Genomic DNA, 27975 nt, shown 5'->3' with positions numbered 1-27975 from the left:
CCCTTGTTTGATTGATCTTCGTCTCTTCCTTATGCGTAACTGTACATAGTTGGTACTAATAAATGTCCTATCTTGTTTCTTACTGTTCCAAAGCAAAAAAAGTAAATTTCAAACTGTGCCTCCCCAACTCGCTAGCGCCAGAGAAAGGAACTACAACCAAGGGGGCAGAAGAGCAGCTGCGTCCACGTAAAAGCCTTCCGGGGGAGGCAGAACTCCTTTGCCCTGACTACTGCTGGAGCTGCTCATAAAGTTTGACTTGAATAAAAAAGCTGCCAGGCCTTCCTTGCCCTTCAAGAGCTTCTTCCGCCCTCAACACAGATTCTGAGCGCCACGCAAGAGGCGGGGAAAAGCCCGAGGGGGCGGGACAGGAAGTGAGGTCACCCTCCCCGGGGTGAAAGGTAAGCGGAAGTGCCCTTTCTTTCTCTGTTGTAGTCCGGAGAGGTTGCTGCCGGTGAGTAGAGGCTGGAGCAGGGTATTACAATCCGCAGCCATCCGCGGCCTGGGGGTCGAGTTGCGGGGTGGTGCCGGGTGCTTTTCATTCCTCGGTCTCTGACGGGTTCGTAGCGGATCCTGTCCTGCGAGCAGGACCTGCGGGCGGCCTGAGCCGAGACGGCAGTGAACGCCGCTGAAGTTTCGGGCCCACAGCCTGAGCTGGCGGGTTTCTGAGCGGCCCCTTCTCTTTCCTCTGCAGAAATGGGCAAGTTCATGAAACCCGGGAAGGTGGTGCTGGTCCTGGCCGGTCGCTACTCCGGACGCAAAGCGGTCATCGTGAAGGTACCAGCCTCGCGAACCTGTGCCCCTTTGTATCCCGTGAATGGGGCGGGCGGGCAACTTGGAATTCAAGACCTAGTTTGGGGGCATTACCCACTGAGCATTGCGAATGGTGGTGGGGGTGGTGAATGCACGAGAGCTTTTGAGAGAGAAAGACGCAAAATAACAAATGGGAGTTGAATTGGACAGCTAACACCCAATGCGTTCTCTATCAAAGAGGTTTTAAATAATACTGATGACTGACGTTTATTGAACGCTTGCTTGGTGCCTGGCACTGTCTTATAGGTGTCGTCATGTGCAATCCTTGCTGTAACCATAAGGTTACTTTCTACTGCAAAGGTTTAGAGATGTTAAGTTTCACCTGAGGTCAAACAGGTAGTAAGTGCTGCAACTGGGACTCCGTAAAAAGAGGAGAAATTGTTTCTAGTTAAAATGGTCACTTAGCATAATCTAGCCGTTCACTGTTTGCCTTTTACCTACGTTTTTAGCCTTTTATGAGATTTTCCTAAGCTCTGGCCACATACACCACTGCTGTTGACTGTTGGGGACACCGGGGCACCCTTGGTTCCCTTTCCTCCGTCTCCCTGAGGCTGGTTTTGGAGTTAGGCAGCCAGGTTTGGAATCCTGCCTCTAACCCTTCCTAGCAGTGCAATCCTGGAGGAAGTTAAGAGATGTAAAGTCCTGAGAACTAGTGCTTGGCATATGGCAATCACTTCATAATTGTTAACTGTTGTTACATTTTAAATCTCTTACCTCCTAGGAACCCTTCCGGATTTTTCCTGGTGGGAAGGATACCACCCTTTTCCCTGTTACTCTTTGGGCATCTAGCATAGCACTTAGAATGTCTGCTTTGTGTGGTTTTTATAATAGTGGGTCTCAGAGGCCTAGGGGTTGAGGGTGTTCTTTCTACACACGCCCTACATCTAGCAAAGGGCCTAAACAGCAATAACATGTAATTCTTGCTCATTCAGAACATTGATGATGGCACTTCAGACCGACCCTACAGCCATGCTCTGGTGGCTGGAATTGATCGCTATCCCCGCAAAGTGACAGCTGCCATGGGCAAGAAGAAAATTGCCAAGAGGTCAAAGATCAAGTCTTTCGTGAAAGTTTATAATTATAATCACCTCATGCCCACAAGGTGAGCCTTTCAAGAATGGGAATGAAAGTGACTTTTTCTAACTTTTTCCTCTCTCTGCCCTGCTGAATACGGAGACAACCTTGTAGCCACTCCAGTGGAAGAGACATCATTTTCAATTTGTCATTTGGCCGTGGTTTCCAGTGTTGCCTCTTTAATCCATCTTGGAAGTGTTCACTTTCCTGTCATTTTCTGTTGATTTCCCTGACTTGGCAGAGCCGGATTGAAAAATCTCTTCCAAACTTGCTCTCGATCTGTCTCTCTCCTCACCTGAAAATTATTTGAAGTGTTGAGTAAAGGTTGTTCCATTTGTTTCCAGCCACAGTAAACACAGGCATAAAATCTGGCCTGCCTTCTTCCACTCTCAAGGATAATAGTTATTATAGAGTAGGGTAATTGTGGGAAACTGAGAATGAATTGTGAAGTTTTTCAGTGGCTTGAATCTATGTAAATGAGTTTGTTAAAACTGGGCATTTCCAAAGAATATCATCAGGACTTTAGCACAGTTTTGATGATAGCTCCTATGGAGTCAGACCTTAACATGCCAATGTCCCAGGAGTGGGGCGGAGGGGTGAAGGCCCTGGCAGCATGTGGGCTGCTCCTACCTTCCTGCCATTGTCCCCAGGTACTCTGTGGATATCCCCTTGGACAAAACTGTTGTCAACAAGGATGTCTTCAGAGACCCTGCTCTCAAACGCAAGGCCCGACGAGAGGCCAAGGTCAAGTTTGAGGAGAGGTAAGTAGGCTTTGGTAGTCTGGAGTATGGTTTCACTGTTCTCCATGAAGACAGTTTTGTCTTCTGGGATTCCTCCCCTCATTAGTGTCCTTTTTTCCCCCCTCTAGGTACAAGACCGGCAAGAACAAATGGTTCTTTCAGAAGCTGCGGTTTTAGGTCTGTCTTGTTTCAGTCATTAAAAATACAAAAAAAAAAAAAAATCCATGTGTCTGCCTGCTTCTTGTTATTAGACTGGGAAAGAACATTCATACGATGAGAGACACTGGGTGGTGGATGAGGTACTGTGGGAAAATATAAAATAAAAGGTAAATCTGCCTTTGTGAGACATGGGCTACTTCTGTCCATAGCCTCATAATCCTTTAATGGTCTAGCTCAATGGGTAAAATGTGATATTGAACTGTTTCCCCAAAAGAGCTACTCTGGACATTTTTAGGTGTGGAATTGTTTAAGCATCCCTGGCTTCAACCCATTACATACCTAGAGAATTGTTCCCCCACCCCCACCCCCACCCCATTGTGACAACCAAAGGCCCCTCTGAGTGGACACCATCTACTTTGGATTAAGAGTCACTAACTTGAGGTGGTTTGTTAAACCAGAGTGCCAGATTTGGTAGGTCAGAATTCAGCATCTTGTCAAGTGATGTTGGTGCTGCTTGGACGAGGACCACACTGGAGAACTGCTCTAGATGGGGATGGACACCAACAATGAAGGCCTGAGCCCCAAAGCAGCCGTTCCTAGTGGGACCAAGGAGAGGTCCCCAGATGGTCTGGCTAGCAGAGACAGGCAAGAAAGGGTGTGATTCAAGGGGTTTGGGCTCTGGATTGTCACCACTGTGTTACAGGAAAGGCATTCGGCCCTTCTATAGCATTTTACCTCTCATTGGATACTTAACTGTGACTGGTGTTACTGATGAAATAGGTTCTCCAGCCAAGCTGGTACTAAGTCACTAAATGGAACTAGGATTCAAATGGCCCTATTTGCCAAGCTTCACACTTGGCACACTTTCAGCTGGGGTGAGGGGTGGGGGCTTGAGAAAGGGGCTCAGTAAGTTACTCTGAGTGGGAAGCCCTGGACTAGGTAAAAATAGAAAACATATCCTGCACTGTTTTATGTATATTCATTCGACTCCTCTCACCCTTAAGTGTTTTTTGGTTTTTTTTTTTTTTTTGGCTGCATTGGGTCTTCGTTGCTACGCGCAGGCTTTTCTCTAGTTGCGACGAGTGGGGGCTACTCTTCGTTGCAGTGCGCAGACTTCTCGTTGCGGAGCACGGGCTCTAGAGCACAGGCTCAGTAGTTGTGGCACAGGGACTTAGTTGCTCCGCGGTATGTGGGATCTGCTCGGACCTGTGTACCCTGCGTTGGCAGGCGGATTCTTAACCACTGCGCCACCAGGGAAGCCCCTCACCCTTAAGTGTTTGATGTCTCCAATAAGTAGCTTGCCTACTCACAGTCACAAATGGAACTATATTTAAACCCTCCTTTAACTAAAAATTCAAGTTCAAATACTCTTCCAACCAGGTTTGTATACATGCATCACTTCCTAGCAATGTGACTTTGGGCAGGTTTCTACACTTCTGTGCCTCACAAGTTTAGAATCTCATCGGGAAAATGGAACCAACTTCAAGGGGTTGTTTTGAAGGTTGAGTTAATTCATGAAAAGCAGAATTGGTATTGGGCACATAACAGCTTTCAAGTGCTGGCTATTGCTACAGCTTCGTCAACTTGATGGGGCTTTATCTGTCCTGGTTGCATTTCTCATTCAGTTATCAACATCTGCATGTTCTGGGCAACATTCTAAGCTCTTGGGAAATAGCCATTAACAAAGCAGACAAAATTCTACCAATAGGCCTGTGCTGGGATTGCTAGGTTGGGAATGAATGGCTGATTGGGGCCAGCATTCAGTTTGTAGTTGCTTGTGGGGTAACTTCGCCTGAGGCCTCACAGCTGGGGGAAGTTCGAAGACCAGGAAGCCACCCAGGGGTGGAGTACGGAAGGGCAGGGACTTCACTGAAATGAAAGTGAAAGCAAAGAGCCTGCATAAGAACCGTAAGAAGTGTCTTTCAGGCTCTGCTGGGGAGACTAAAACTCCTCAAAGTGCAAGCAAGACTTTAGTCGCGTTGGACCCTGCCACTTTGTGCCAGCTCTGAAGCCTCAGCCCTTGCTAACTGGACCTTAGACCATGATGGTGAGAGGAGGGTCTTGGGGGTGGGGAGAATCAGAGGAATGCTACTCTTGGCCAGGAATCTACAGGTATCCCAGGGCCTGGCAGGCAACCGTCTCCCTGCCCATCTCTTAGACCTGCTACAGGTCTGGGGAGAGACGGCTGGGATGACCTCCCCGCTAGGGAGTTGGTCCCCTAATCCATTGCCTCAGAAACAGTTCATGCATCTCAGGGGATCATGAATTCCTTGTGTGGATGTGCATTTTTCTGGAGAAAGAATCCATCGTTTTCATTAGATACTCAAAGGGTTCTGTGACCCCAAAAAGCTTAAGAATTGCTCACACCTTTATCTCCTGAGATCTTCCTCAACAAGTTCCTCCCCTCCTTATATTTCCATCTAAATGTCACCTTGGCCTCTCTTCAGGGCGAGGGGAAGAAGTGTTCCTCTTCTGAGACCTAACCTTCCCCCTGTCTGCTGTGGTCCCCCCTTTCCCGACCCCTGATCGCCCCTGCTCGTGCTAGACTAAGCCCTCTGCGGGCTGGTTCTCTGTCTCAGCCTGTTCACCCTTGATCCCCGGTGCCCAGCACAGTGCCTGGCATGCAGTACGCGCTCAATAAACAGCTGTTGAGTGAATGAATCTCATTTCCCTAGTTTCTTCAGTCTTTCTCCCTGATACTACCCCGTCTGTTACAAATATGTAGGTCTCTTGCTTGGAAATTTTTCATTTGCCCCTCAAATGTTGAAGGAAGACAGGCTCTAGAGGCCAGCCTGCCTGGTTCCAAATCCTGGTTCCTCCAATTATGTGGCCCTGGGTAAGTTATTAGCCTCTCTAAAGTTTACAGTCTAAGCCCCATTTCCTTATCTATTTGGTGGGAATGATAGTAACACTTCCACACAAGAATACCTACCTGCTAGAATTAAACTAAACAATCCCTAAAATAGACAGTAAAAACTGAGCACGCTGCTTGGCACATACTAAGTGCTCAATACATGTTCATTATTGTTAATATTGCCAACCTTTTCATATCCCCAGTTACCCAGTTCAGCCACCCCTCACTCCTCCCACTCTGCTAAAACTGCTCTCTTAAAGGGCCTTTACATATTAGAAAGGAAAGAAGGAAGGTGGGTTCAGGAAACTGTATTTTTAAAAAATCACCCTAAATTCATTATTGAGAGACAGTGTCTATTAATGACATTGTGATGTCTATCTTCCCAGAATTTTTATGCATTTTTATGCAGTAATAAATATCCTCATGAATTAAAACATTTTAAATCAACAGAATAGAGAATGTATTTATAGGCAGCTTTATATTTTGCTTTTTTTGCTTATTGTGAGCATTTTTTCATGTTAAATGTTCTTTATTACTGTCTTTTAATTGCTAAATATTTTATATTTAGCTGTTTCTTGTTGGACATGTAGATTTCTTTTTTTTTCCATTGTAAACAAGGCTACAATAATCATCCATGCACGTGAACTGACCATCTCCTTATGATAAGCAGGACTGTTTTTTGTTGCTCAATCTCAGCGGTCATTCTCACGCCTCCTGGCAGAAGGCTTGTTAGCAGCATTGGGCACAGCTGCGGGCACCTCTGCCTTAAATGTGTTGTTCTTCATGCCTGCTCTCCCTCAGGTTTCACTAGCCCCTCCTCTGCATTCTCCTCGGCTGGTTCTTCCTTGTTCCCCTGATCTCTTAGTGTTGGTTGCCCCAGAAATCAGCCCTTGGACCTCTACGTGTTGATCTCATTTAATTTTGTGACTTTAAATATCTCTGCTTGGATAATTTTCAAACTTATACTCATGGCCTAGACCCCTTCCCTGGATGCCACATCATAGAGGCAACCACCACTCTACGTCTCTACTGGGATGTCAAATAAGCACTTCATCCCTAATATGTTCAAAGTAAACCCCAATCTCTTCCATCCAACGTATTTCCCATCTCGGCAAATGGCTCTCCTTCCCCTCAGTTGCTCAAGCCTAACAGCTTAGTGTCATCACAGACTCGTCTCTTTCTTCCACATCCTACTTCCAATCCATCAGCAACTTGAATCAATCTAAACTCTTTTTTTTTTTTTTTTGTGGCACGCTTGCTCGGCTTGCTGGATCCTAGTTCCCCAACCAGGGATTGAACCCATGCCCCCTAGAGTGGAAGTGTGGAGTCCTAACCACTGGACTGCCAGGGAATTCTCTCAATCAATCTAAACTCTTGACTGCGCCTCACCACCTCCACTGCTACCACCTGATCCAGGCCATCAGCATTGCTCACCTGGACACTGTCATGACCTCCTAAGTGGTCTCCCTGTTAGTGCCCTTTCCCCACATCAGTCTATTCACACAACAGCCAAGTTATCCTGTTAGCATTTAAGCCTGCCTGCAGTCTCCCACCTCACTTTATGTGAAAGGCCCTTCATGGCCCCACTCCGTTTTCTCTGTGACTTTATCTCCCACCACTCCCCCCTCACTCGCTCTGCTCCAGCCACATTGGTCTCCTTGATGTTCCTCAAATACATACAACAAACTCCCACCTCAGGGCCTTTGCACTTGCCGCTCCCTCTGCATAAAACTTTCCCCCACGTATACACACGGCTGACTCCTTTATCTTGTTCAAGTATATGATCAAATATCTCAACGAGGCCTACTCTTATCACCCCAGTTAAAACTGTACTCCAACATTCTCTGTCCTCCCTTCTCTGTTTTTGTCCATAACACTTATCACTAACATACTGCAGATTTTACTTATTTACTGTGTTTATTATCTGGCTCATCCCCTAGAATGTAAACTCCACAGGGAAGTTTTGTCTGTTTGGTTCACTACTGTATCCCCAGAGCCTAGAACAGGGCCCGACACATGGTAGATGCCTGGTAGCTGATCGTTGCATGAGTGAATAAGGAAGCAAATGAGGGAGGGGACTTCCTGTAGCCCTCCTTTTCTTTTGCCTCTGTTTCATCACTCCTCTTCCTTTGTGTCTATGATGCTACCTAATCCTGGCCCTGACCCTGACCATGCCTTCTTTTTCTTTTCTTTCTTAACATTTATTTATTTATTTTGGCTGCACCAGGTCTTAGTTGTGGCACATGGGATCTTCGTTGCAGCATGCAGACTCTTAGTTGTGGCATGTGAACTCTTAGTTGCGGCATGCATGTGGGATCTAGTTCCCCGACCAGGGATCGAACCCAGGCCCTCTGCATTGGGAACGTGGAGTCTTACCCACTGGACCACCAGGGAAGTCCCCATGCCTTCTTTTTCTTCTCTGCACCTTTATCTTTCCTGACTCCTGACTAGGTATCTTCAAAGATCACATTTTTAAGGGCTCCGTCCCTGAATGAGTTCTTCCATCCTCTTGGCTTCTACCATTACCACATACTGTTCTAACCCAGAGTCCGATCCACCAAGTCCTGTCCCTGACACTCTGTGTCTTCAACAGCCTTGGGTTTGACTTACTTTGGCCCATTAGGGCCAAAGTTTTTTTGTTTGTTTGGTTTTGTTTTTTGTGGGGTTTTTTTGTTTTTGGCCACACCATGTGTCTTCCAGGATCTCAGTTCCCCGACCACGGATTGAACCCGGGCCACGGCAGTGAAAGCCTGGAATCCTAACCAACAGGCCATCAGGGAACCCCCCCCCCATTAGTTAACCTTGATGAACCTCAGGTTCCTCAACTATCAAATGGGGATTATTAAAATACAAAACATTTAACATAGCACTCATCATATGCCGGGAACTACTTTTCCAAATAAAATTACAGGTAGAAATTGCTATTCCCACTTTACAGATGAAGAAACCAAGGCACAGAGAGTTAAATAACTTGCCCATTGTCTTGGCAGTAGTAAGAGGAGCTGAATGTAAGCCCCGGAGATTTGGCCCCAGAACTTGTGCTCTTAACTCCTATATTACACTGCCTCCCAGTACTGCTATGATGAACACAGATAGCATGAGATTTTATCTTAGGGGTGGTTAGGTTCTAAACTTGGCAAGTAAGGCAGAAGAATGCATGTAGTCAAATGAACCTCAAATCATTAACTCACCCCTAAGTATCCAGAATTTACAGTCTCTCAATGAGCTCAGTGTAAAACAGATCCTTTTTTTTTTTTTCAGTTGAGTACCAGATGGATACTGGCTTGCATTTAGAGACCAAGTTATCATGTTAAGTAAATAAATAGCATGTATAGTTGAATTCAAGTAAGTGACTACAATCAGCCTGTGTTGTCCTTAAGAAGTCTGTGATAGAGAAGTTTCAGTTGGGAGTTGGAGACAGGAGGCAGTTTTGTGATACTTAAATGGGATGGAGTCCAACTGTGCCAAGCACTTAGCAGGTCCCCAGTAACTACTGGCTCTCTTCCCTTGCCTGCTGGGTCAATGACATTATACCAAATCCTTGGACACCCAAGTCTGCAACCTCAGTGTTGCATCGCCTCTCCAGTCTGTCCCCTCTGTCGCTTTAATACAACATCCGGAGTCTGGCAGCTTTTCCTCTTGAGATGTACTCATCTGTGTGTGCTCCTTGTGCCCAGTGCCAGAGGTTCAGGTCAGCTCCTGTCACGTCTGTGAGAATTAGAGCCACAGGTCTGGGCTTGTTTTCCTCACTCCCCAGTTCCTGCTGCTCCAGTTCATCCTGCCATCACTGCCAGCTCTTTTTTTTTTTTTTTTTTTTTTTTAAGTATAGTTGATTTACAATGTTATGTTAGTTTCAGGTGTACAGCAAACTGATCCAGTTATACATATATGTAATCTTATTCAGATTCTTTTCCATTATAGGTTATTGCAAGATATTGAATATAGTTCCCTGTGCTATATACAGTAGGTCCTTGTTTATCTATTTTCTACATAATAGTGTGCATCTGCTAATCCCAGACTCCTAATTTATCCCTCCTTCACCCCTTTTCCCCTTTGGTAACCGTAAGTTTGTTTCCTATGTCTGTGAGTCTGTTTTTGTTTTGTAAATAAATTAATTTGTATCATTTTTTTTAGATTTCACATATAAGTGATATCATATGGTATTTGTCTTTCTCATCTTGACTTACTTCATTTAGTATGGTAATCTCTAGGTCCATCCATGTTGTTGTAAATGGCATTATTTCATTCTTTTTTATGGCTGAGTGATATTCCAGTGTGTGTGTGTGTGTGTATACACACGCACATATATATATAACATCTTCTTTTTTTTTTTTTTTTTTTTAAACAATTGGTTTTTTGTTTTTTTTTTAATTTTATTTATTTATTTATGGCTGTGTTGGGTCTTCGTTTCTGTGCGAGGGCTTTCTCTAGTCGCGGCAAGTGGGGGCCACTCTTCATCGCGGTGCGCGGGCCTCTCACTATCGCGGCCTCTCTTGTTGCAGAGCACAGGCTCCAGACGCGCAGGCTCAGTAATTGTGGCTCACGGGCCTAGTTGCTCCGCGGCATGTGGGATCTTCCCAGACCAGGGCTCGAACCCGTGTCCCCTGCATTGGCAGGCAGATTCTCAACCACTGCGCCACCAGGGAAGCCCTATAACATCTTCTTTATTCATCTGTTGATGAACAGTTAACTTGCTTCCATGTCTTGGCTATCGTAAATAGTGCTATGAACATTGGGGTGCATGTGTCTTTTCGAATTAGGGTTTTTGTCTTTTCCAGATGTATGCCCAGGAGCAGGATTGCTGGATCATATGGGTAACTCTATTTTTAGTTTTTTAAAGAGCCTTTGTACTATTTTCCATAGTGGCTGCACCAATTTACATTCCCACCAACAGTGTAGAAGGGTTCCCTTTTCTCCACACCCTCTCCAGCCTTTATTATTTATAGACTTTTTGATGATGGCTATTCTGACCCGGTGAGCTGATACTTCATGGTAGTTTTCATTTGCATTTTTCTAATAATTAGCAATGTTGAGCATCTTTTCATGTGCCTGTTCGCCACCTTTATGTCTTCTTCGAAGAAATGTCTATTTAGGTCTTCTGTCCATTTTTTGATGACTGGATTGCGCTCTTTTCAACACTGTGTCCATCACCTCACTCCCTCTTTCAGAAATCTTCACTAGTTCCCCATTTTCCCACTGATAAACTCTCTGGCTTGAATTTGTTTGTTTGTCTGTTTGTTTGTTTTTCCTTGTATCCATTCACTGGTGGATGGACGTTTTTGAATGTTTTTTTTAAACTGTATTTATGAAGCTTTTAAAAATAAATTTACTTATTTAAAGCTATTTATTAAATAGCATTGCCAATTACTAGATTTCCAAACAATATGTATAATTAGATCAAGATTTAAAGCAGAAGTAAAAAGAGGATGGATTAAAGACTGAATCCAACTTTTATTTTTCATATTTATTTAAAATCAAGCCATCTTTTTCAAATAAAAATCCAGATTTCTGGTTTCCCTTAGAAATGGGAAGATATAGGATACTGAGACCACATTCCATGTGAAAAAACTTGGCTAGAGCCGAGAAGTGGTTGCCACTTTAGTTGGGACATGCTGTCTGCAGGATGTAAGAGTCCCCACCTCTCCATATCACACTGCACCTGCTCCCCTGACTCACTGATGTCATGTAACTGACCCTGAAAGTCACTGATTATTTCTCACTACTCATTAACCGGCATTATTTGGTCAAGCCCTAGTTTTCCTCTGCTTAAAATAGAGTGAACTCACACTGAATTATTCAACACCCACTGTAATATGTTCCCATTCTGTCATTTGTTCACTTCATTCATTCACTCACTTCATTCATTCATTCAACACGGGTTTACTGCATGCCTGTTTTGTGCCAGGAACTCTGCTGAACACTTGGGACACAGAGATGGCCAGGACAGAGTCCCGTCCTCCCCAGTGAGCTCACACTTCCCCGAGCTGACCTTATTTATCAGGCTTCCAACCACAGGGTGAGCTCTCCATCCCACAAACAAAGGTGCATTTATTCCCATCCCTGGTGTCACTCCCCTGCCCATTTGTCAGCTCTCTCTGGGTCTGTTCCAAATCACACCCAGCCTGAAAGGCTGCTTGGTACAGCAGAAAGGGTGGCAGTCATGGGACAAGCTGGGAGATGTGGGGTAAATTAATCCCCTACCCTGAGTTTGATTTCTTCACCGTAAAGCACAGATTAAGAGTTCGGAGTCAGACTGCCTAGGGCCAAATGACTTCGGGTAAGTCACTTGACCTCTCTGAGCTACTGTTGCCTCATCTGCAAAATAAGAAGAGGGTGTTTATTTCATAAGGTTGTTGCAAGACATGAGTGGTATAATCCATATAAAGGGCTTAGCACATTGTTAGCTGATAGTCTTATGACATCTTGCAACTGTAAGCCCCTACTACTCCTCGAGGCCTCCCTAGTTTTGTTAACCCCTTTGGGACAGTCCCTCCTCCAAATTCCCGCTGTCCTCCACCATCAGCCTCTCCTCCACCATCAGTCGTGTGATTGTGCACTGGCTTGAGTACCGTTCGTTTGTCTGTTTGAAATATTTATTTATTTATTTTGGCTGTGCTGGGTCTTAGTTGCGGCACGTGGGATCTTCGTTGCAGCATACAGACTCTTAGTTGTGGCATGCATGCGGGATCTAGTTCCCCGACCAGGGATCGAACCCAGACAGGCTGCATTGGGAGTGCAGTCTTACCCACTGCACCACCAGGGAAGTCCCTTGAGTACCGTTTTATACAGGCCTAAGCACTGGACCCTTTTCTTCCACTGCCTGTGTCGTGCCCAGTACCTCGTAGCAGGAGCTCAATCAGTGTTTGTTAAACTCTAGGTCTCCAGGAATGACCCAGCCGTGGCTGCTGCAAAGGCTCCTGCCTTTCAGAGCAGCTGAGATGGGGGCAGCCAGGCTGGGCCAGGACGAGCCCAGGGCAGGGTAAAGGGGTTGGGTTGTTCTCAGGCTGAGCATCAACTCTGCTCCTGGAGTGTCCAGAATAGCGGCCCCCTTTCCCTGGCTCATTCATTCTCTGGAAAGGCAGGTGGATGTCTGGTTGTTCCCCTATGCTCCAATAGGCCCTCCAAGCCCTTCAGGAGGAACAGGCCAAACTAAAGACCAGGCTACAGGAGCTGAAAAGGAAGCTCAGGGACAACCCCCAAGACAAGGTAAGCTGGGAGGGGGTATGGCCCGGTAGAAAGAGCTGGGGAGGTCTTGGTTTCATTCCTGGCTCTGCCATTTCCTTGCTGTGTGACCTCGAGTGTGTTACTTGAACTCTCTGAACCTGTCTGCTTCTCTGTAAAGTGGAGCTACCTATCTCACAGGTTTGTGTGAGGACAAACTAAGATTTTGCATGTAAAGTGCCAGTACATACTTGACCCACATTCATCCACTTAGTTACCCAGCTCTTCTTTCAGTATTCATCCCGGGCACTCAGCATCAGTCGCATGTAATTGGGGGTGCTTTCCTCCTGGGAGTGGGGCACTCTCCCAACCCTGAAATCTGCATCAGCCTCTCCTCCCCCACCTCCAGGTCCCATTCCCAGTGCCTGAGACCCCCCTGGTGTTCCGAGGAAACATTCAGCAGGGCAAGGATACGGTCAAGTCTGTGGTTTCTAACCTGCGGATCTGTTACCCTCTGCCTGGAGGCTCTGCTCTGGTCACCTTTGAGGACCCCAATGGTGAGCTCTGGGAAACCTTGGGAGGGAGGCTGGGAGGCTTCCTAAGTACTGACCCTGCTCCCCGACCCAGTGGCCAAGCAGGTGCTGCAGCAAACGGAGCACACGATCGATGTGGAAGGGTTCCGACTGCGGGTGCAGGTCCAGCCCTTGGAGCTGCCCATGCTGACCACCATCCAGGTGACAGAATGGCAGGGCCCTGGGATCTGCACGGGGCCCCATGCCCCGGGGCACAAGGGAGTGGGGTTGCGCCTGGGATGACTCCCTCCTGCCTCCCCCTAGGTGTCCAGCCAGATGAATGAACAGAGAGTACTGGTCAGTGGGTTTCCTGCCGGGCTTAAGCTAAGTGAGGAGGAGCTGCTGGACAAGTTGGAGATCTTCTTTGGCAAGAGCAAGAACGGGGGTGGCGATGTGGAGACGCGGGAACTGCTGCAAGGCGGTGTCATGCTGGGCTTCGCTAAGGATACAGGTAAGGGCCCTGTCGGCGAGATGAGAGCTGAGGCACCAGGCCACGGGAGGGGAGAGCCCTTGATGCTGAAGCTCCCCCGATCCCTGTCCCTGCAGTGGCCCAGCACCTGTGCCAGATGAGCCAATTCACAGTGCCACTGGGTAAGCAGCAGTTCCCTCTGAGAGTCTCTCCCTACATGAGTGGAAAGATCCAGAAGGCTGAGGTAAGTGGGAAGGTGGAAGATGGGGACTGGACCCGGTAACCTGTCTGCCTTGCCCAGGGAAGGATCACAGCCCCGAAACCCCACCGACCTACCCGCTGCCAACCTCTCCAAGCCTCCTGCCCCCTCCCATACTCCCACGGTCGCCACCTGCCCCGACCTCTGCCCCCCCGACCCCCCAGCCCAACCTGCACGAGCCCTTGCCCAGCTCCCGGTTCCTTTTCCAGGTCAGGTCCCAGCCAGTGCCCCACTCGGTGCTGGTGCTCAACGTTCCTGATGTCCTGGATGGCCCGGAGCTACAAGACGTCCTGGAGATCCACTTCCAGAAGCCCACCCGTGGGGGCGGGGAAGTGGAAGCCGTGACAGTCATGCCCCTGGGACAGCAGGGCCTGGCGGTCTTCACTGCCAAATTGGGCTAGGAGCCTGCCCTGCTCATTACCCCCGCCCCTCTGCCAAGGTTCTCAAACCAGGCTGGGCTTGGACGCATATACAGGAGAGAGAGATCGTGCTGGTCAACGGCAGGAGGGACTATCAGTTGTGAAACACTGCCCGAGAACAGTAAAAGCGCCTGCATTGCATGATCTTCTTCCTCATTTTGTTTCAAGAAAGGAAACTCGATTAGGCCATGGAAGAAGGCTGGGGGGAGGGAGAAACCCCAGCCTTCCACTAGCAGCACTGGCCTTCCACAAGCTCCCCTTCCCCTCCACTATCAGAGGCAACATCCAGGACCCAGGGTTTGGCTTTTTATTGACACAAACACAAAGGCAGCTTCGGTAACGGGGTGGGTACACAAAAGTGAAAATCGCACTTCACACATTTAGGCCTCGTTCAGATGATGAAGAGGCTGAGCCCCTCCCCCCACCTCCCACTGGCACTGGCTTGGGCAATAACCCGCCCTAATTCCAGATCCAAGGGCAGAGGGACTTGCACCCCTAGCCCCGGGAAGTCCCCACTTTGGTTCCAGTGGCCCAGGTCCTAAACCCCCGCTTTGACCCCCTGTTCCATCTCCCCACCCATGTAAACAAAGTTTGGGGCTGAGTCTGAAAAGCTGCCTCCCTGCTCTGAGGAGACAGTGGGCCTCCGTGACTACATGGGGAACGTGCTTCGATTTTTACTTTGGTCCCAGAACAAGAGACAGATGGCGTCGCCTCTCAGAGCTCTGGCTGGTAAGTGCCACACTTAGCTGCAAGGCTGAGAAAGCTTCCCCGCCTCTTTCGCCTCAACCACCATAGAGAAATGACAGCCCCAGAGACAGGACATGGCACGGGCCCCCGGAGGCTAGGGGCTGGCCCCCCACACACCGGCACACACACAGATTTTTGGCAGTGCTATGGGACTGGGGAGCAGTGAAACCCCAGCTCCAACAGAACAAGGAAGGCACTGGGGAGGACGGGGGGAGGAGGTGTGAGGCAGGGACCCCTACACACACAAGCAAGGTTTCCATTGCTAAGGCACTGAGAACAAATCCAGAGAACTCAGTGAAGGGTGAGGGGGTTCCGTGCCCCTCCCGTAGAGTGGTGACCTAGGGGAGCAGCTCTGACTCCCGCCCCTGCTGGAAGAGGCACCCCTGGTGGAGAGTGGCAGAACCCCTGGAGGTGGGAGAAGCCCGATTGTGCTCGAGAAATTGGGGACAAGAGGACGAGGCCTTACAACAAGGTGGGCGCTGGCTGGCCCGGGTTGAGGGGACACTAGGGCGACACAGGGACATGCTGGATTCACACAGATTGGCCCCATATCCTGAGCTGGCATTTCGATTCTTTGGGGAGGTGTGGGGCGGGGGCAGGAGGGGAGACGAGGCGGAGGTGGAAGCACAGGGAACAGGACGGGAAGGGATTGGCTAACCTTGGCACAAAAGCAGCACAGCGAGGCCCGGGGAAAGGGTGGGGGCAGGAAGCGGCCGGCCTCCCTCTGACCCTCCCTGTCCCCTTGGCAGGGCCCAGACATCCAAGTGGTCACTTCCCAACCTCTTCAGAGGGCAGGAAGCGGGGAGGGGGAAGCCCTGACTAAAGAGAAAGAACAGGGCAGGGGAGAGGACATCACCGCAGAGACCTTGGGGGAAAAGAGGGCAGCGCATTGTGATAAGAGGATGAACCGCGAGGGTCTGGTGGCCAACAGCACGTGGCTTCCCAGCTTCTCTCTTCCCCGGGCCCTGAGGGTCTCCCAGCCCCCTGCCTAGTTCTCCTTCTCCGGCCCAGGCACCAGGAGGACTTTGCCCACGTTCCTCTTCTCCTGCATCTGCCTCATGGCATCCGCCACCTGGAGAGGAAGATAAGACTCTGCTCCCAGCGCCATTCGGCCCGTCCAGGGAGCCAGCCTAAAGGAGTCAGCCCTCCTCCTCCCAGGACTCCTCCCCTAGGGACCCCAGCCTTCACGGGTCCTACCCAGGCCCTCCCTGCAGGGCCATCACACTCACCTTCTCGAAGGGCCACACGGAGTCGATGTGCGGTTTGATGTGGCCCTGGTTGTACAGAGCCACGAGGCGGGTCACCACACCGCTGACCAGCTCCACCTCGCCCTCCAGGTAGCCCAGGTGGAAGCCACACACGGCTCGGTTGGCCGGCAGCAGCTGCAGAGCTGTCACGCTGAACTGATTCCACCATGTGCGTGCCACGGCCATCAGGTTCCGCTTGGGGCCCGTTAGCAAGTTGGCCATTCCTGGGGGACGAGGAGACACAGCCCGTGAATCCAGGCGCCAGGCACATCCCTGTGTGTCTGGATCCAAGCTCATCTGCCCCCTGCGGGCCTCTTACAATTATCCATACCGGCGCCCGGGAGTGACAGGAGAACCTCCCACCTGCTGGCTACCTGGCCCAGATGGACTCTAGCCGACTCAAAGATTGCTCTAATCTTTATATATCTGTTTATTTTCGGTGTGAAGTAGTTTCTTTAAATGGAAACGCAACTTGCCCAAGAAGCCCAGGAGATAGGACAGAGGAAAGCAGACTGGTTGATATTGCATCAGGAATAATCCCCAAACAAGAACACAGAAAGAACACAGAATTTGCTATGACTCATGAACGAGAAGGACAGTAGCTACACCCAGGAGGGAGCAATCTGAATGCAACATCCAGCACCATCCTAACCGTGATGCTTCCTACAGAGCACCGGAGTCTCTGTCCCTTCTGCATTCAAAAGCCCCGGGCCCCTATATCCTACCCCTCAGACCCCACCCTGCTTCCCCTAACTCCCCCCTCCAGCCCCGGCCCACTAACTCACCGTAAGTGACTACTTTGCCCATGGGTTTGAGGAGGTTGTAGCCCTTGGCCGTATCTGACCCACCTAGAGGGTCCAGGACGATGTCCACTCCTGTCACAAAGTAGGGGGCCCAGGAACAGCATTAGGATCCACAGATCTGGAGACCCCCCTCCCTGTCCCATGCCATCTTACCCCTTCCCACTCCCTGACCCCACCTTTGGGAGAGATCTTCTTGATCTCCTCTATGTAGTCAGTCGTGTGGTAGTCGATGGGGTGTGTGACTCCGTTCTCCTTCAGCACCTCATGCTTGCTGGCTGAGGCCGTTCCGAACACTGTCACATTCTCTACTGTACGGCACAGCTGCACGGCAGCCATACCCACACCCCCTAAAGCAAGACACTTTCATAAGGAGGGGATATAGAGTCATCCAGCCACCACTCTCCATTCTCACCTCTCAAGGATCCAGCCCATCACCTTCATTTTGCCTGGGCTCATCTTGAGGCTTTCTCCCATCATCCCATGTCTAATTTCCAAGATTGAGTATTGGGGGGAGGATGGCTGGCAAGGAGGAGGTGCTGGGCAAGGGCACGATGCTATGGATAGCACACCAGGCTGGACCCGGTGCCTGAATGTTACCACGGCAACAACACTGCAGAGGCCTCTGGGCACCATAGGCCGAGGCAGCTAGTGTTGCCATGACAACAGTCCAGACAAGCAGCAGGGAAGAGGCCTGGAAGGAGATCTGGGTGGGGTAAGGAAAGGGGATAAATGGAGGGTGCCTGTCACCTGCAGCCATGTGTACCAAGACGCTGTGGCCAGGCCGTAGGTTGCCAAAGTCAAAGAGGACCAGGTAGGCTGTGATATAATTGACCAGCAAGGCAGCAGCTTCTTCAAAGGTCATGGCCTCAGGCATTAGGAAGGTCTGGGCCGAAGGCACAGTCACCTCCTCCTGCCACATGCCTGACCGGATCAACACCATCACCCGGTCCCCTACCTTGAAAAATGGAAAAAGAAACTGAATCACTTTGCTGTACAGCAGAAACTAACACAACATTGTAGATCAACTATACTTTAATTACAAAAAAAAAAAAAAAGAATGGAAAAAGAGCATCATTCATTCACTCATTCACCCACTGGTAATTTATGACCTTCTACTATGCACAAGGCCCTCTTCCTGGCAATGAAGTAATAGTACAAGCAGCAGCAGTACTCGTGGTAATGGTTATTATAATAACAATAGTAATAATAATATCATCAATAACAATTTATCTTTATTGACTGCTTACCAACGGCCAGGCCCTATTGTAAGTGCTCTACATATAAACACTCAATCCTCACGTCAGCCCCCTGAGGAAGATACTATCCTTATCTCCATTTTACAGATCTTACACTTTATTATTGTGTAAGATCCCTGAATGCAAGAAGCTTACAGTTTGGGCAGCATGAAATATTGGTGAAGAGACCAAACTGCTTTGGTTTAAAAAAAAAATGGGCTCCACTGTTTACTGACACTATGACCTTGGGCAAATAAAAATTATCTAACCTTTTTGAGCCCCAGTTTTCCTATCTGTAAAATAGGGCAGTTAATGAGGATTAAGTAGCAAAAAATCATTCAGTGGTTTTTAGCCTAATGTCTGACACATAGTAAGAACTTTGTAGTGTTAGCTAATAATAAGGACAACAATGACGACAATATCAGAAGCAAGGAGGGGAGGTCACCAATCCAATAACTGAAGGAAGAGGGCCGTATGCTGTAAGGGCCATACCAAAGTGCAGGTAAAGGTCTCTGAGCAGTTAGGGCTGTTACCTCAGGAGAAGTATCTGAGCCACCACTGGGGGCTCAGAAAGAAGCTTCACCCAGAGACTGGGGGGAGGAGTGATGGCCAAGGAGAGCCACACAATCCCACCTACCAGGAAAAGGCATCCCCCCTCCCCTTCCCCACACCCTCAGCCACCTGCACAAGAGCCTCCTTGCAGGAGGGAAAGGGAGCAAAGGAAACAGAACCTTCCCCTCCAGTTTAACAACTGGGGTCAAGGGGAGGACAGGGGAAAGGGGGCAGTCTCCGCAGGAAGGCCTCTCATGGTCCTCTGAAGAGCATGGAGAGGGAGGTGTGGGTGCTGTTCCAGGACAATCCGAGTCTGTCTTGGTCCCTGCCAGGAATGATGGGAATTCTGTACATTAACGAGACTTGGGATCCATGCGGCAGGGGGATGGGACTCCCACGCATACCCTTTTTCATGTCCACACTCCACTGAGGAGGAGTACTGAGGGCAGAGTAGGATCTTTCTCTGCAAGCACTGGCCTGAGATGAGGTCTGAGGAATGGAAGCATCCCACCCCAGGACTCAGGACTAGCGGACTCAGAAATAACCCAGGAGAGCTGGGGAAAGTGTAGTGGTCAGTCCAGGTGGTGGCCAGTCGCAGATTTGGCCCAGAACAAGGTCCACTTACCCAGGCTAATGCTCACCCCTCAGCCCATTACAGGGCAGGCCCATGACCCTTCCCCAGCCCAGATATCAGGAGGGAGGGAGGGCTCTCCCCTCTGAATCCAGGCTCTTACATCATATTCTTACCCTGGACAGGATATCCTGTATTTACGAAGCGGAAAGTGTGGGGAGAAGAGGTTAGGTGGTTGGCCTTCAGCAGTAACATGAACTATTACTCCCCCCACCAAAAAAAAAAAAAAAATTCTTCTTAGCACCTTCTTAAAGTAGGATTATTTAGAAGTCAGTGGAAAGGGTGGGGCCAGAGCTGACTCCACGGAGAAGCCCTTTAAGGAGGAAGGAGACGTATGCCTGTACAATAAATCCAAAAATTCCAGCTCTGAGATCTGGGACCCGCAGGTCTGGCAAGAAGAAAGTCTGCATTTGATGAGTCTCTTGCAGGGGCCAGATTTGAAAACAAACCCCTAAACAAATGACGTGCAAAGGCCTCACCCCAAGTCTCTCAAAAAGTTGGCCATTTGAAACTCTCCGGTGCCTGGGGCTGTCGCCAAGATTAATGATAAATAAAAAGGAGTCACAGACCGGCAGAGCTGGGCCAACCTGCTCACGGTGCCACACCCCCCTCCCCAATCCAAACGGGCACCGGCCCGGTTTCTGAGTAGAGGGTCCTCTACGAGAAGACAGAGGTGGGTTCCGCCCAAAGTTCCCAAGGGCAGCCCGGGGTCGTGGTCTGCTGGCTGAGTCACCGGAGGAGGAGACAGTGCAGTCACGGGAGACAGAGAGCCCAAGACAAAGATCCAGACACCCAATCTCGCCCCCCACCCCACCCCACCCCGTCCTCACTCCCACCCCCACCCCACCCCCCCATCAGACTGGCAGGATAAGGCCGGTGCGCGGGAGGAGGGGGTGGCAGAGTCCCTCTCCTCCATGATGGGCGTGCCTGTCTCTAAGGCCCTGCTCTGGGAGGGGCCGCCTCACACCCCCACAGACCACGGGGCTGCATGTGACTAGGGCTCTGGCACGGCCCTGCGCCCCCGCCCAACCCCGACTACATAGCTCCCTCGCGGGAAAAAGGTACCGATAGTCACTCAGAGTCACAGACCACAATTACCCGCGGAGTGTTTAGTGGGCAAGGGTACTGGACAGGTTTCACGGGTGGTGGGAGGGGGCCGTAAAGGTCAGTGTGCGCATGCGCATAGGCTTCTTATTGTTTCCCCACCCACCCAGCACCAGCACCGTTTCGGGGCGGTGGCCACAATTAAAGTGTTTGGGGAGCGGGCAATTACTTCATCTCAACCTCCCACCCCCAAATATAAATCCAGTTCTCCAGGAACCTCAGAATACAGGCTCCTTTCCTACGTCTTCCATGCCCGTCTACCCGGGTTCGTGCCAGTTTCCCCCCGCTCTGCCACACCTATGGCGCCCGCCCACTCGTGCCCCACTGCCCCTTGGCCTGCGCCGCCTCCCCCTGCCCTGCCCTGCACTGGCCCGCTCACCTTGCGGTCGTTAACTCCCTCTCCCACAGCGATCACCACGCCCGCGCCCTCCATGCCGGGAGTGAGGGGCAGCGGCGGCAGCCGGTCGTACAGCCCCTGCCGGGCCATAAGGTCGGCGAAGTTGAGCCCGCAGGCCTTGACGCGCAGCGTCAGCTGGCCGGTCCCGGGGGCCGGGGGAGCGGCCGGCCGGGTCTGCAACTTCACCTTGTCGTAGCCACCGAAGCCGGTGAGCACCAGGCAGCGCAGCGGCGGCGGCGAAGGGGCGACAGGCCCCTCGGAGGCCGCGGGTGGCTGAGCGTCGCCGGCTGCCTCCGCCTTCGGGAGCTGCGAAGAGGCATCTTCTCCAGCCCCTGCCTCGACCGCCGCCACCACGGTGGCCGCCTCGGCTACCTCTCTCTCGGCGGACATGGCTGGGACGCTCGACGTGCGCGCACAGCTGGACCAAGAGTGCACCGCTGGGGAAGGCGGGGCGCGAGTCAGGACTTGCTAAGGCTGCGGACTCGGAGCGGGCGGGGCGGGGCGCCGGGACGGGGGCGGGGCCTCGAGCGCGGACTTAAAGGGCCAGGGCCACCGTGCAGGTGCGACGCGAGCGCTGTAAATGGAGAGGAGGTGCTTATTGGGTACGGGCCCACGCGAGGTCCTTCTTGGGATCATGAAGACTGCGAGTTAATTTACTTATTTATTCATAATAATTAAGCTAAAAATATATTAAGGGACAGTCTGAAGGACGATCCCAAAACCTGAGCTTACATCAGATGTGGGGAGCCAGCCACCTGTGGAGCGGAACCCAACCGAGTTGTTCCTCAGGCTCTGACACGACCCATATGAGACCCATTCTTTGCTTGCAGTGGCAAACTTGGAGCAGGGTGACCGAGCCATCTGACTTTGTTAAAGCTCTGTGCTTCAATTGTCCTTTCTGTAAAACGGTGATGGTGTTGCTTGCTCTAGTTAATCTTTACAGGGTAAAGATAAAATTAAATCGAGTATCCTCTATTTAAAGAAGAGCTTTTAAACGGTAAAAGATGCCATGCAAATGCAAAACAGAGGTTTGATTATTGTTAGACTCCGAATCAAGCCTGAAATGACTTTAGAGCTTGTCTCTGGCTCCAGCAGGGCTGTCACCCTGGGCAGTTCTATCTTCCTCTTCTTTGTCCCCGTCTCCGTCTCCCCGAAGCATCCACCAGAGGACGCAGCTTCCCCAAAACTTTCCACCCTGCGCTTGGCTGGAGAAACTCGGTCCTTGCTTCCCTGCTCGCCCGGGCCCGCGGTTAAATCACCGCAGCCCCAGGCCAGGCAGTCCGTTGCCATGGGAACGGAAAGCCAGGGCGTCACCATTGTCCGGGTGGGTGTGTTGGAGTCCTTGCCTATACATCCCCAAGACTCCCTGCCGGGACTTTAGAGTGGGGGAGGGAGACCGAACCAAAAAGACGCCCTTTTTCCCCCTACCTTCTCGCGCCCCCTTCTGTTCAGAAAGTGGATGGCTTCCCCCGCGCGTGTCCGCACTAGCACACCGGCGTTCACGTGTGGTACGCAGAAGGCCCAAGCCTCGCGCTTGTGCAGCTCCCACCCTACCCCTCAGAACTTTCCCCGAACTCTGCCCCTCCCCCATCCCTAAGGAAGTCAACTCAGTCAAATAACCCGGTTCAGCACATCCCAAACCCGCAGAGGCCCATTAGACCACACCCGCGCGTTAGAACCCTTCTCCTGGGCCCCTGTTCCCCCGGGGCTCCGCCCCGCTCCCTGGGCCCCGCCTCCAGGCAGCGCGGGGCGGGAGGCGGGGCCGGGGGCGCGGCCGCCGGGCTGGGGGCGGGGCGCAGGGGGGGCCGCGGCGCTGGTCGGGGGCTCGGCGCGGGCCCGAGAGATGCCGGTGTCGGCGGCCCGAGCGGCTGCAGCTGCAGCGGCGGGGGAGGCGGCAGCGGAGCCCGGGAGGGGGGCTGCGCGGGGGGCCGGCGCGTAGCCGGGACTATGGAGGGGCAGAGCGGCCGCTGCAAGATCGTGGTGGTGGGGGACGCGGAGTGCGGCAAGACGGCGCTGCTGCAGGTGTTCGCCAAGGACGCCTACCCCGGGGTGAGGAACCGGCGTCTTGGGAGGGGGGCGCTGAGGCCGCGGGGGTGGGTGACTGGGGCCTGGGGGACGGACGGAAATGGGTGCTGGGGTAACCAGGGATCAGAGAGAGAGGCTTGGATGACTGGGGAAAGCGTTGGGGTTTCTGAAAGGACTGCAGAGGTTTGGGGTGGGAGGCATTGGGGAGCAGGGTGAGATGAATGGGGTTTGGGAGAACCGGAGGATCCCGGAGGGGGCGCTAGGGGAATGTCGGGGGTCCTGGGCATTGGAGAGGGGAAGAACTAGGGCCTGAAAGGACCGGGAGGGGGTCCGGGAGTCTAGCAGAGATTCCGCTGAGGCAGCCGCTCCCGGGATCTCCCCTTTGCCCAACACCGGACCAACTTGTGTCCTCGGGCTGGGCTGCACGAGGTGTGGGAATGAGGAGGGCATTTGTCTGGGGTGAGGACTGGAGGATCTCATCTTGAGCCATTCGTGTCTGCAGAGTTATGTCCCCACCGTGTTTGAGAACTACACCGCGAGCTTTGAGATCGACAAGCGCCGCATTGAGCTCAACATGTGGGACACTTCAGGTAGCCAAGTCCCTCGGGTCACCCTGACTTCCAAGGCCCCCACCCTGCTCCCTCCCCGGGCTAGACCCTTAGGCTCCAGGTCAACCCAGCCCATCCATCCTATTCTAGGAGGAAGGAAAATTAATTTTCTGCTTAAAGCCAGGAAAACTAGGCAGAGCTTTCAGAGACACATAGAAACCTTGTCCTGAAGGAGAAAGCCCAGTATCCCATCCCCTCAGCTGGATTCTGCATACCTGGGAAAGTTGGGAAGGAATGGCTTTTATTTTGGAACATGTTTCTTAGGAGATAGGGCTGGGTTTAGGAAAGACATTTAGAATTTCTTTCGGGGGCAGGAAACTGCTTCTCTAGACTGAACTATAGAAATCTGAGATCAAGTCCCGGGAGGGTGGGAGGGCTCTGCCCCTGCCCCTGCCCCTTCCCCTACAAAAAGGGAGGGGTTTTTTGTTTTGTTTTAAATTTTTACTTGGCTCCCCTGGAGAGCTTTAGAAGATGTCTATCAAAGCCCAGAAAGCACATGCAAAATTTTGTGAGAATGTTGAGAGATTTCATGAGCTTCTCAAAGACTCAGAAAAGATTAAGAATGATTACTTTTAGAGAACCCCCTAGGGAAGTGGAGAGCTGTTTTCTGCCATCTAACCTCCCCTCTGTCTACTCCCTTCCTTGGAGAAACACAGACTCCTTGATGGGTATTAATACCTGCTCTTTTCCATTCTCTGCTCAGAATCCCTTGACCAGGATTGCTAAGGTCTCCCATTCCCTTCCAGGCCTTCTGCACACTCAGGACCCCCGTCTGTCCCCTCCCTCCCTGTCTTCTCTCAGGTTCCTCTTACTATGATAACGTCCGGCCTCTGGCCTATCCTGATTCGGATGCTGTGCTCATCTGCTTCGACATTAGCCGACCAGAAACACTGGACAGTGTCCTCAAGAAGGTGGGAGCCTAGGGAAGCAGGACAGCTAGACTGAGGGGGACCAGAAAACACATGGGTCAGGAGGAGGGAATTACAGCTGAGCATGGCCGTCAGGGAGAGTGTGTGTGAAGCTTTCACCCTTCCCAATCCCCCCCTGACTTCCTGGAAATCAGTCCTCAGAGCTGGATATGGCATCTGGGGGAGATGGGGGACAACAGGGAGAAGTACTCAAGGGACTTCTCATCCACCCTCCCCATCTCCTTGGGTGTGGGAGCCCCATATGGAGGGGATAGGAATGCTGCTGCTGGAGATCAGGAAAGCCCTGTGGTCTCCTCTCCAGGCCCCTGTCTCCATGAGAAAAGCCCATGGTGAATGGACAGAAGTCGGCTAAGGCAGCCCCAGTTCCCAGTGAGGGGAAGGGAGGGCGGAATTGGTCTGTTCACAGGAGCAAATTTGGGAAAGGGGGTGGCAGACCCTTCATGGCCACTGAGGTAGAAGCAGGGCCCCACCCCTGCCCTCTCCGCCCTTCCCTTCTCCCACACCCTTCCCGCTTTCAGCCCAAGCCCACCACTCTCACCTCCTTGCTTACATGGGAGAGCCCAGAGAGGTGCGTGGTTTCTGCATGCTGTGAGCAAGGATTCACCCTGTGCCGCCTTCTACCCCTGCATAACTCTGTTTTCTTCCTCCAAATAGTGGCAAGGGGAGACTCAGGAGTTTTGCCCCAATGCCAAGGTTGTGCTGGTTGGCTGTAAACTAGACATGCGGACCGACCTGGCCACACTGAGGGAGCTGTCCAAGCAGAGGCTTATCCCTGTTACACATGAACAGGTGGGACCCTTGATCTCTGACCTAGTCCCAGCCTAGACCTCTCACCTCTGCCCCTCTCAGCCTCTGATTTGAAAACACCCTATTTGGCTAATCCCTTGCCCTGGCCTCTGACCTGATCCCTTGACCCCCCCCTGCCCTCAGCTTCCCTGCCCCTTGCTGAGCTGCAGGCTATTCCCTGTAACTCTCTCCACTCACTCCATCCTTCCAGGGCACTGTGCTGGCCAAGCAGGTGGGGGCCGTGTCCTACGTGGAGTGCTCCTCCCGGTCCTCTGAGCGCAGCGTCAGAGATGTCTTCCACGTGGCCACAGTGGCCTCCCTCGGCCGGGGCCATAGGCAGCTGCGCCGTACTGACTCACGCCGGGGACTTCAGCGATCTACTCAGCTGGCAGGACGGCCGGACCGGGGGAACGGGAATGGGACCGGAAACGAGGGCGAGATACACAAGGATAGAGCCAAGAGCTGCAACCTCATGTGAAGGGCCCCGTGGGCAGCCTGTGAGGAGGGGAGGTGTAGGCACAGTTGTCCCCCTGCTGGCCCCCAGCCTCCTGACCTCCTGACTCTGGCTGGGACTTTAGGGCGGGCGAGTGAGCAGTTCTCCTGGGCAGGGAAGCTGGAGGCAGAAGGGTACCCCCATTCCCCACATCCTCATTCAGCTCCTCTCCAAGGCAAGTTGAGGGAACTAGCAGAGCAGGCATCTGGGCTGGGAGCTGGGATGGGGCCAGGGGGTTGGGGAAGCTGGCATCAAGCAGTGACCTTGGTTGAGTCTCAATATATGAAGGGTGCCTTCCCTCCCCACCTTCAGTTCCCATATCCTGGTCCTGGCTTCCTTCCCCAAGGAAAGTTTCCATTCTCTGACCTTCCCTCTTCCTCTCCTCTCACTTCTACAGCTGTTCTCACTCATCCTAACCTCCAGGCAACATGCACTAAATTAAAAAGCAAGTTGAGAAGCCTCTCCCCCGATTTACCCACCAGTCTTAGCTCCCTCCCTCCCTTCCCCCAAGAGTCCCCAAATAAAGCCCATGTCCATGGAAAACGACTGTGGCTTTAGTTTTGTTGCTTTCTAAAAAAACAATCTACCAGTCTCTAGCAGCAGGAGGGAAAGTTAGACTTCAGTAAGAACTTCCCTGTCGATGCCCACAGATGGACCAGAGGAAAAAGCTATGGGTTGGATCAGCAGTGTCCTTTTAGGAGCCAGAGGTGGGAGAGAGAGATATCTTGGGAATATTCATGTCAGTTAATGAGCCAGACAATCCTAAAGCCGTTAGGGGGTTTTAAAGTGGACTGATGTGCAATTCATTACTCAGCCCAACTGGGGCCCCCTGCTAATGTGGGAAGGGTCCTGCTGAAGTGGTCCAGGCTCCTTGCTCACCATGTCCAGCCCCAACTTGGAATCTGCCGGTGCCCTGGGAGCTGTGGGTGTAGGGAGGGCATCAAAAGCCTCCACATCAGCGAGACCCTTTACAGAGTGGTTTCCCAAGGGAACAGTAGTTTGATTCTGGGGTCTCCTTGGAGGCTGGGGCAGGGGCTCTCTCCCTCTTTCCATCCTGAGCGCCTTGATGATTTTGGAGGGAGCACAAGATGTGAGTTGAGGGTCACACCTCCCCAACCCCCTACAGAAGGAAAGACGGTGGAGGGGCCAGCCAGAGCACTTGTTGTCAGGAAAGACAGTGCTGGTCTGTTTTCTCCGGAGTCTGGTTTCACATTGTCCTGTATTCCCTCCCTGGCTCTGATCCCACTGGCCTCTTTTCGGTGACATTCTCCCCCAGGAACCATCCATGGCTCTCCCCTCCCCCAGCCCCAGCCAGTTCTTCAGACACACTCTGGGAGAGAGCACAGACCTTACCCTCCCATCTGCTGGGATCCCCACCTAATTCACAGCCCATCTTTCCCTCATTCATTCAGCAAATGTATACTGAGCACCAACTGTGTGCCAGACACTGGCTTGGAATTCTGAAAGGACCAGTCTCTGTGCTCTGGAGGCCAGCCCGGTGGGGAAGAGAGGTACCCCAGGTGTGATGGTTCCTTGGTTGTGGAAGCTCCTTACAGCCTCAGAAGCCCATCCTCTGAACCAGGTCCTTGAGGGTTGAAGAGGAGTTTGCCAGGCAGGGAAGGGGTAGGAAAGGCACTCTGAGCAGAGGGTACAGCATGTGCAAACACGTGGAGATGAGGAAGAGCATGGCACGACTGGGGCTGCCATGGCAGGGAGAGCGGAAGACAAGGCTAGGAAGGTACCGGGGGGCCGCTGCAGGGCCCACAAAGGAACCAGGGCTTCATTCTGAGGATGTGAGGCAGCATGAGGGATTTCAAGCAGAGAATGAAGGGACCAGATTTGGTTTTTGGATAGATGGTTATCTGGATGAGGTGATGGGGGGCTGGGGTGGGGGTGGGGTGGGGGGCGCAGGGAGGGCGTCTAGGGGGTTTGGCTCTGTGATGTGTCATTTAAAATAGCTT

At 51.7% G+C, this 27975-nt stretch overlaps 4 protein-coding genes across 4 annotated transcripts; 3 read left to right on the top strand and 1 right to left on the bottom strand.

Moving 5' to 3' along the window:
- The first annotated feature begins 373 nt into the window (after window positions 1–373).
- On the top strand, window positions 374–2845 carry RPL27 (ribosomal protein L27). The gene is made up of 5 exons (XM_007177731.3): window positions 374–451; window positions 692–774; window positions 1743–1912; window positions 2535–2645; window positions 2753–2845. The coding sequence occupies exons 2-5, from the start codon at window positions 694–696 to the stop codon at window positions 2799–2801; spliced, it is 411 nt and encodes a 136-aa protein (XP_007177793.1). The 5' UTR covers window positions 374–451; window positions 692–693; the 3' UTR covers window positions 2802–2845.
- A 1795-nt stretch (window positions 2846–4640) lies between these two features.
- On the top strand, window positions 4641–15151 carry IFI35 (interferon induced protein 35). Its single transcript, XM_007177744.2, has 7 exons — window positions 4641–4830; window positions 12754–12843; window positions 13208–13355; window positions 13426–13532; window positions 13635–13821; window positions 13917–14023; window positions 14248–15151. Exons 1-7 carry the CDS (start codon window positions 4825–4827, stop codon window positions 14437–14439), a joined length of 837 nt encoding a protein of 278 aa, XP_007177806.1. The 5' UTR covers window positions 4641–4824; the 3' UTR covers window positions 14440–15151.
- VAT1 (vesicle amine transport 1) lies at window positions 14751–21644 on the bottom strand. The gene is made up of 6 exons (XM_007177732.2): window positions 21156–21644; window positions 18002–18209; window positions 17431–17601; window positions 17237–17326; window positions 16434–16675; window positions 14751–16276 (listed from the first exon to the last, which is right to left on the bottom strand). The coding sequence occupies exons 1-6, from the start codon at window positions 21561–21563 to the stop codon at window positions 16193–16195; spliced, it is 1203 nt and encodes a 400-aa protein (XP_007177794.2). The 5' UTR covers window positions 21564–21644; the 3' UTR covers window positions 14751–16192.
- Window positions 21645–23069: 1425 nt separating this feature from the next.
- On the top strand, window positions 23070–26560 carry RND2 (Rho family GTPase 2). The gene is made up of 5 exons (XM_057536146.1): window positions 23070–23222; window positions 23701–23788; window positions 24608–24717; window positions 25390–25524; window positions 25733–26560. Exons 1-5 carry the CDS (start codon window positions 23121–23123, stop codon window positions 25997–25999), a joined length of 702 nt encoding a protein of 233 aa, XP_057392129.1. The 5' UTR covers window positions 23070–23120; the 3' UTR covers window positions 26000–26560.
- The last annotated feature ends 1415 nt before the right edge of the window (window positions 26561–27975 follow it).

Source organism: Balaenoptera acutorostrata, chromosome 20 (assembly GCF_949987535.1).
Source record: "Balaenoptera acutorostrata chromosome 20, mBalAcu1.1, whole genome shotgun sequence".
NCBI lineage: Eukaryota > Metazoa > Chordata > Mammalia > Artiodactyla > Balaenopteridae > Balaenoptera > Balaenoptera acutorostrata.
Note: the sequence above shows the minus strand (reverse complement) of the source record. Positions and strands in the feature narration are given on the sequence as shown.

Bases quoted from the DNA above. Each gene is read 5' to 3' on its own strand.
- RND2 (XM_057536146.1), top strand. From the start codon at position 23,121: ATGGAGGGGCAGAGCGGCCGCTGCAAGATCGTGGTGGTGGGGGACGCG. The intron at 24,718-25,389 runs GTGGGAGCCTAG...TCCTCCAAATAG, and splicing joins TGGACAGTGTCCTCAAGAAG to TGGCAAGGGGAGACTCAGGA. The intron at 25,525-25,732 runs GTGGGACCCTTG...CCATCCTTCCAG, and splicing joins TCCCTGTTACACATGAACAG to GGCACTGTGCTGGCCAAGCA.
- IFI35 (XM_007177744.2), top strand. The intron at 12,844-13,207 runs GTAAGCTGGGAG...CCCCACCTCCAG, and splicing joins GGGACAACCCCCAAGACAAG to GTCCCATTCCCAGTGCCTGA. The intron at 13,356-13,425 runs GTGAGCTCTGGG...TCCCCGACCCAG, and splicing joins CACCTTTGAGGACCCCAATG to TGGCCAAGCAGGTGCTGCAG.
- RPL27 (XM_007177731.3), top strand. From the start codon at position 694: ATGGGCAAGTTCATGAAACCCGGGAAGGTGGTGCTGGTCCTGGCCGGT. The intron at 1,913-2,534 runs GTGAGCCTTTCA...CATTGTCCCCAG, and splicing joins AATCACCTCATGCCCACAAG to GTACTCTGTGGATATCCCCT. The intron at 2,646-2,752 runs GTAAGTAGGCTT...TCCCCCCTCTAG, and splicing joins AAGGTCAAGTTTGAGGAGAG to GTACAAGACCGGCAAGAACA.
- VAT1 (XM_007177732.2), bottom strand. From the start codon at position 21,563: ATGTCCGCCGAGAGAGAGGTAGCCGAGGCGGCCACCGTGGTGGCGGCG. The intron at 17,602-18,001 runs GTGACAGGCACC...GTCTTGCTTTAG, and splicing joins CTTGGTACACATGGCTGCAG to GGGGTGTGGGTATGGCTGCC. The intron at 17,327-17,430 runs GTGGGGTCAGGG...ACTTTGTGACAG, and splicing joins CAAGAAGATCTCTCCCAAAG to GAGTGGACATCGTCCTGGAC.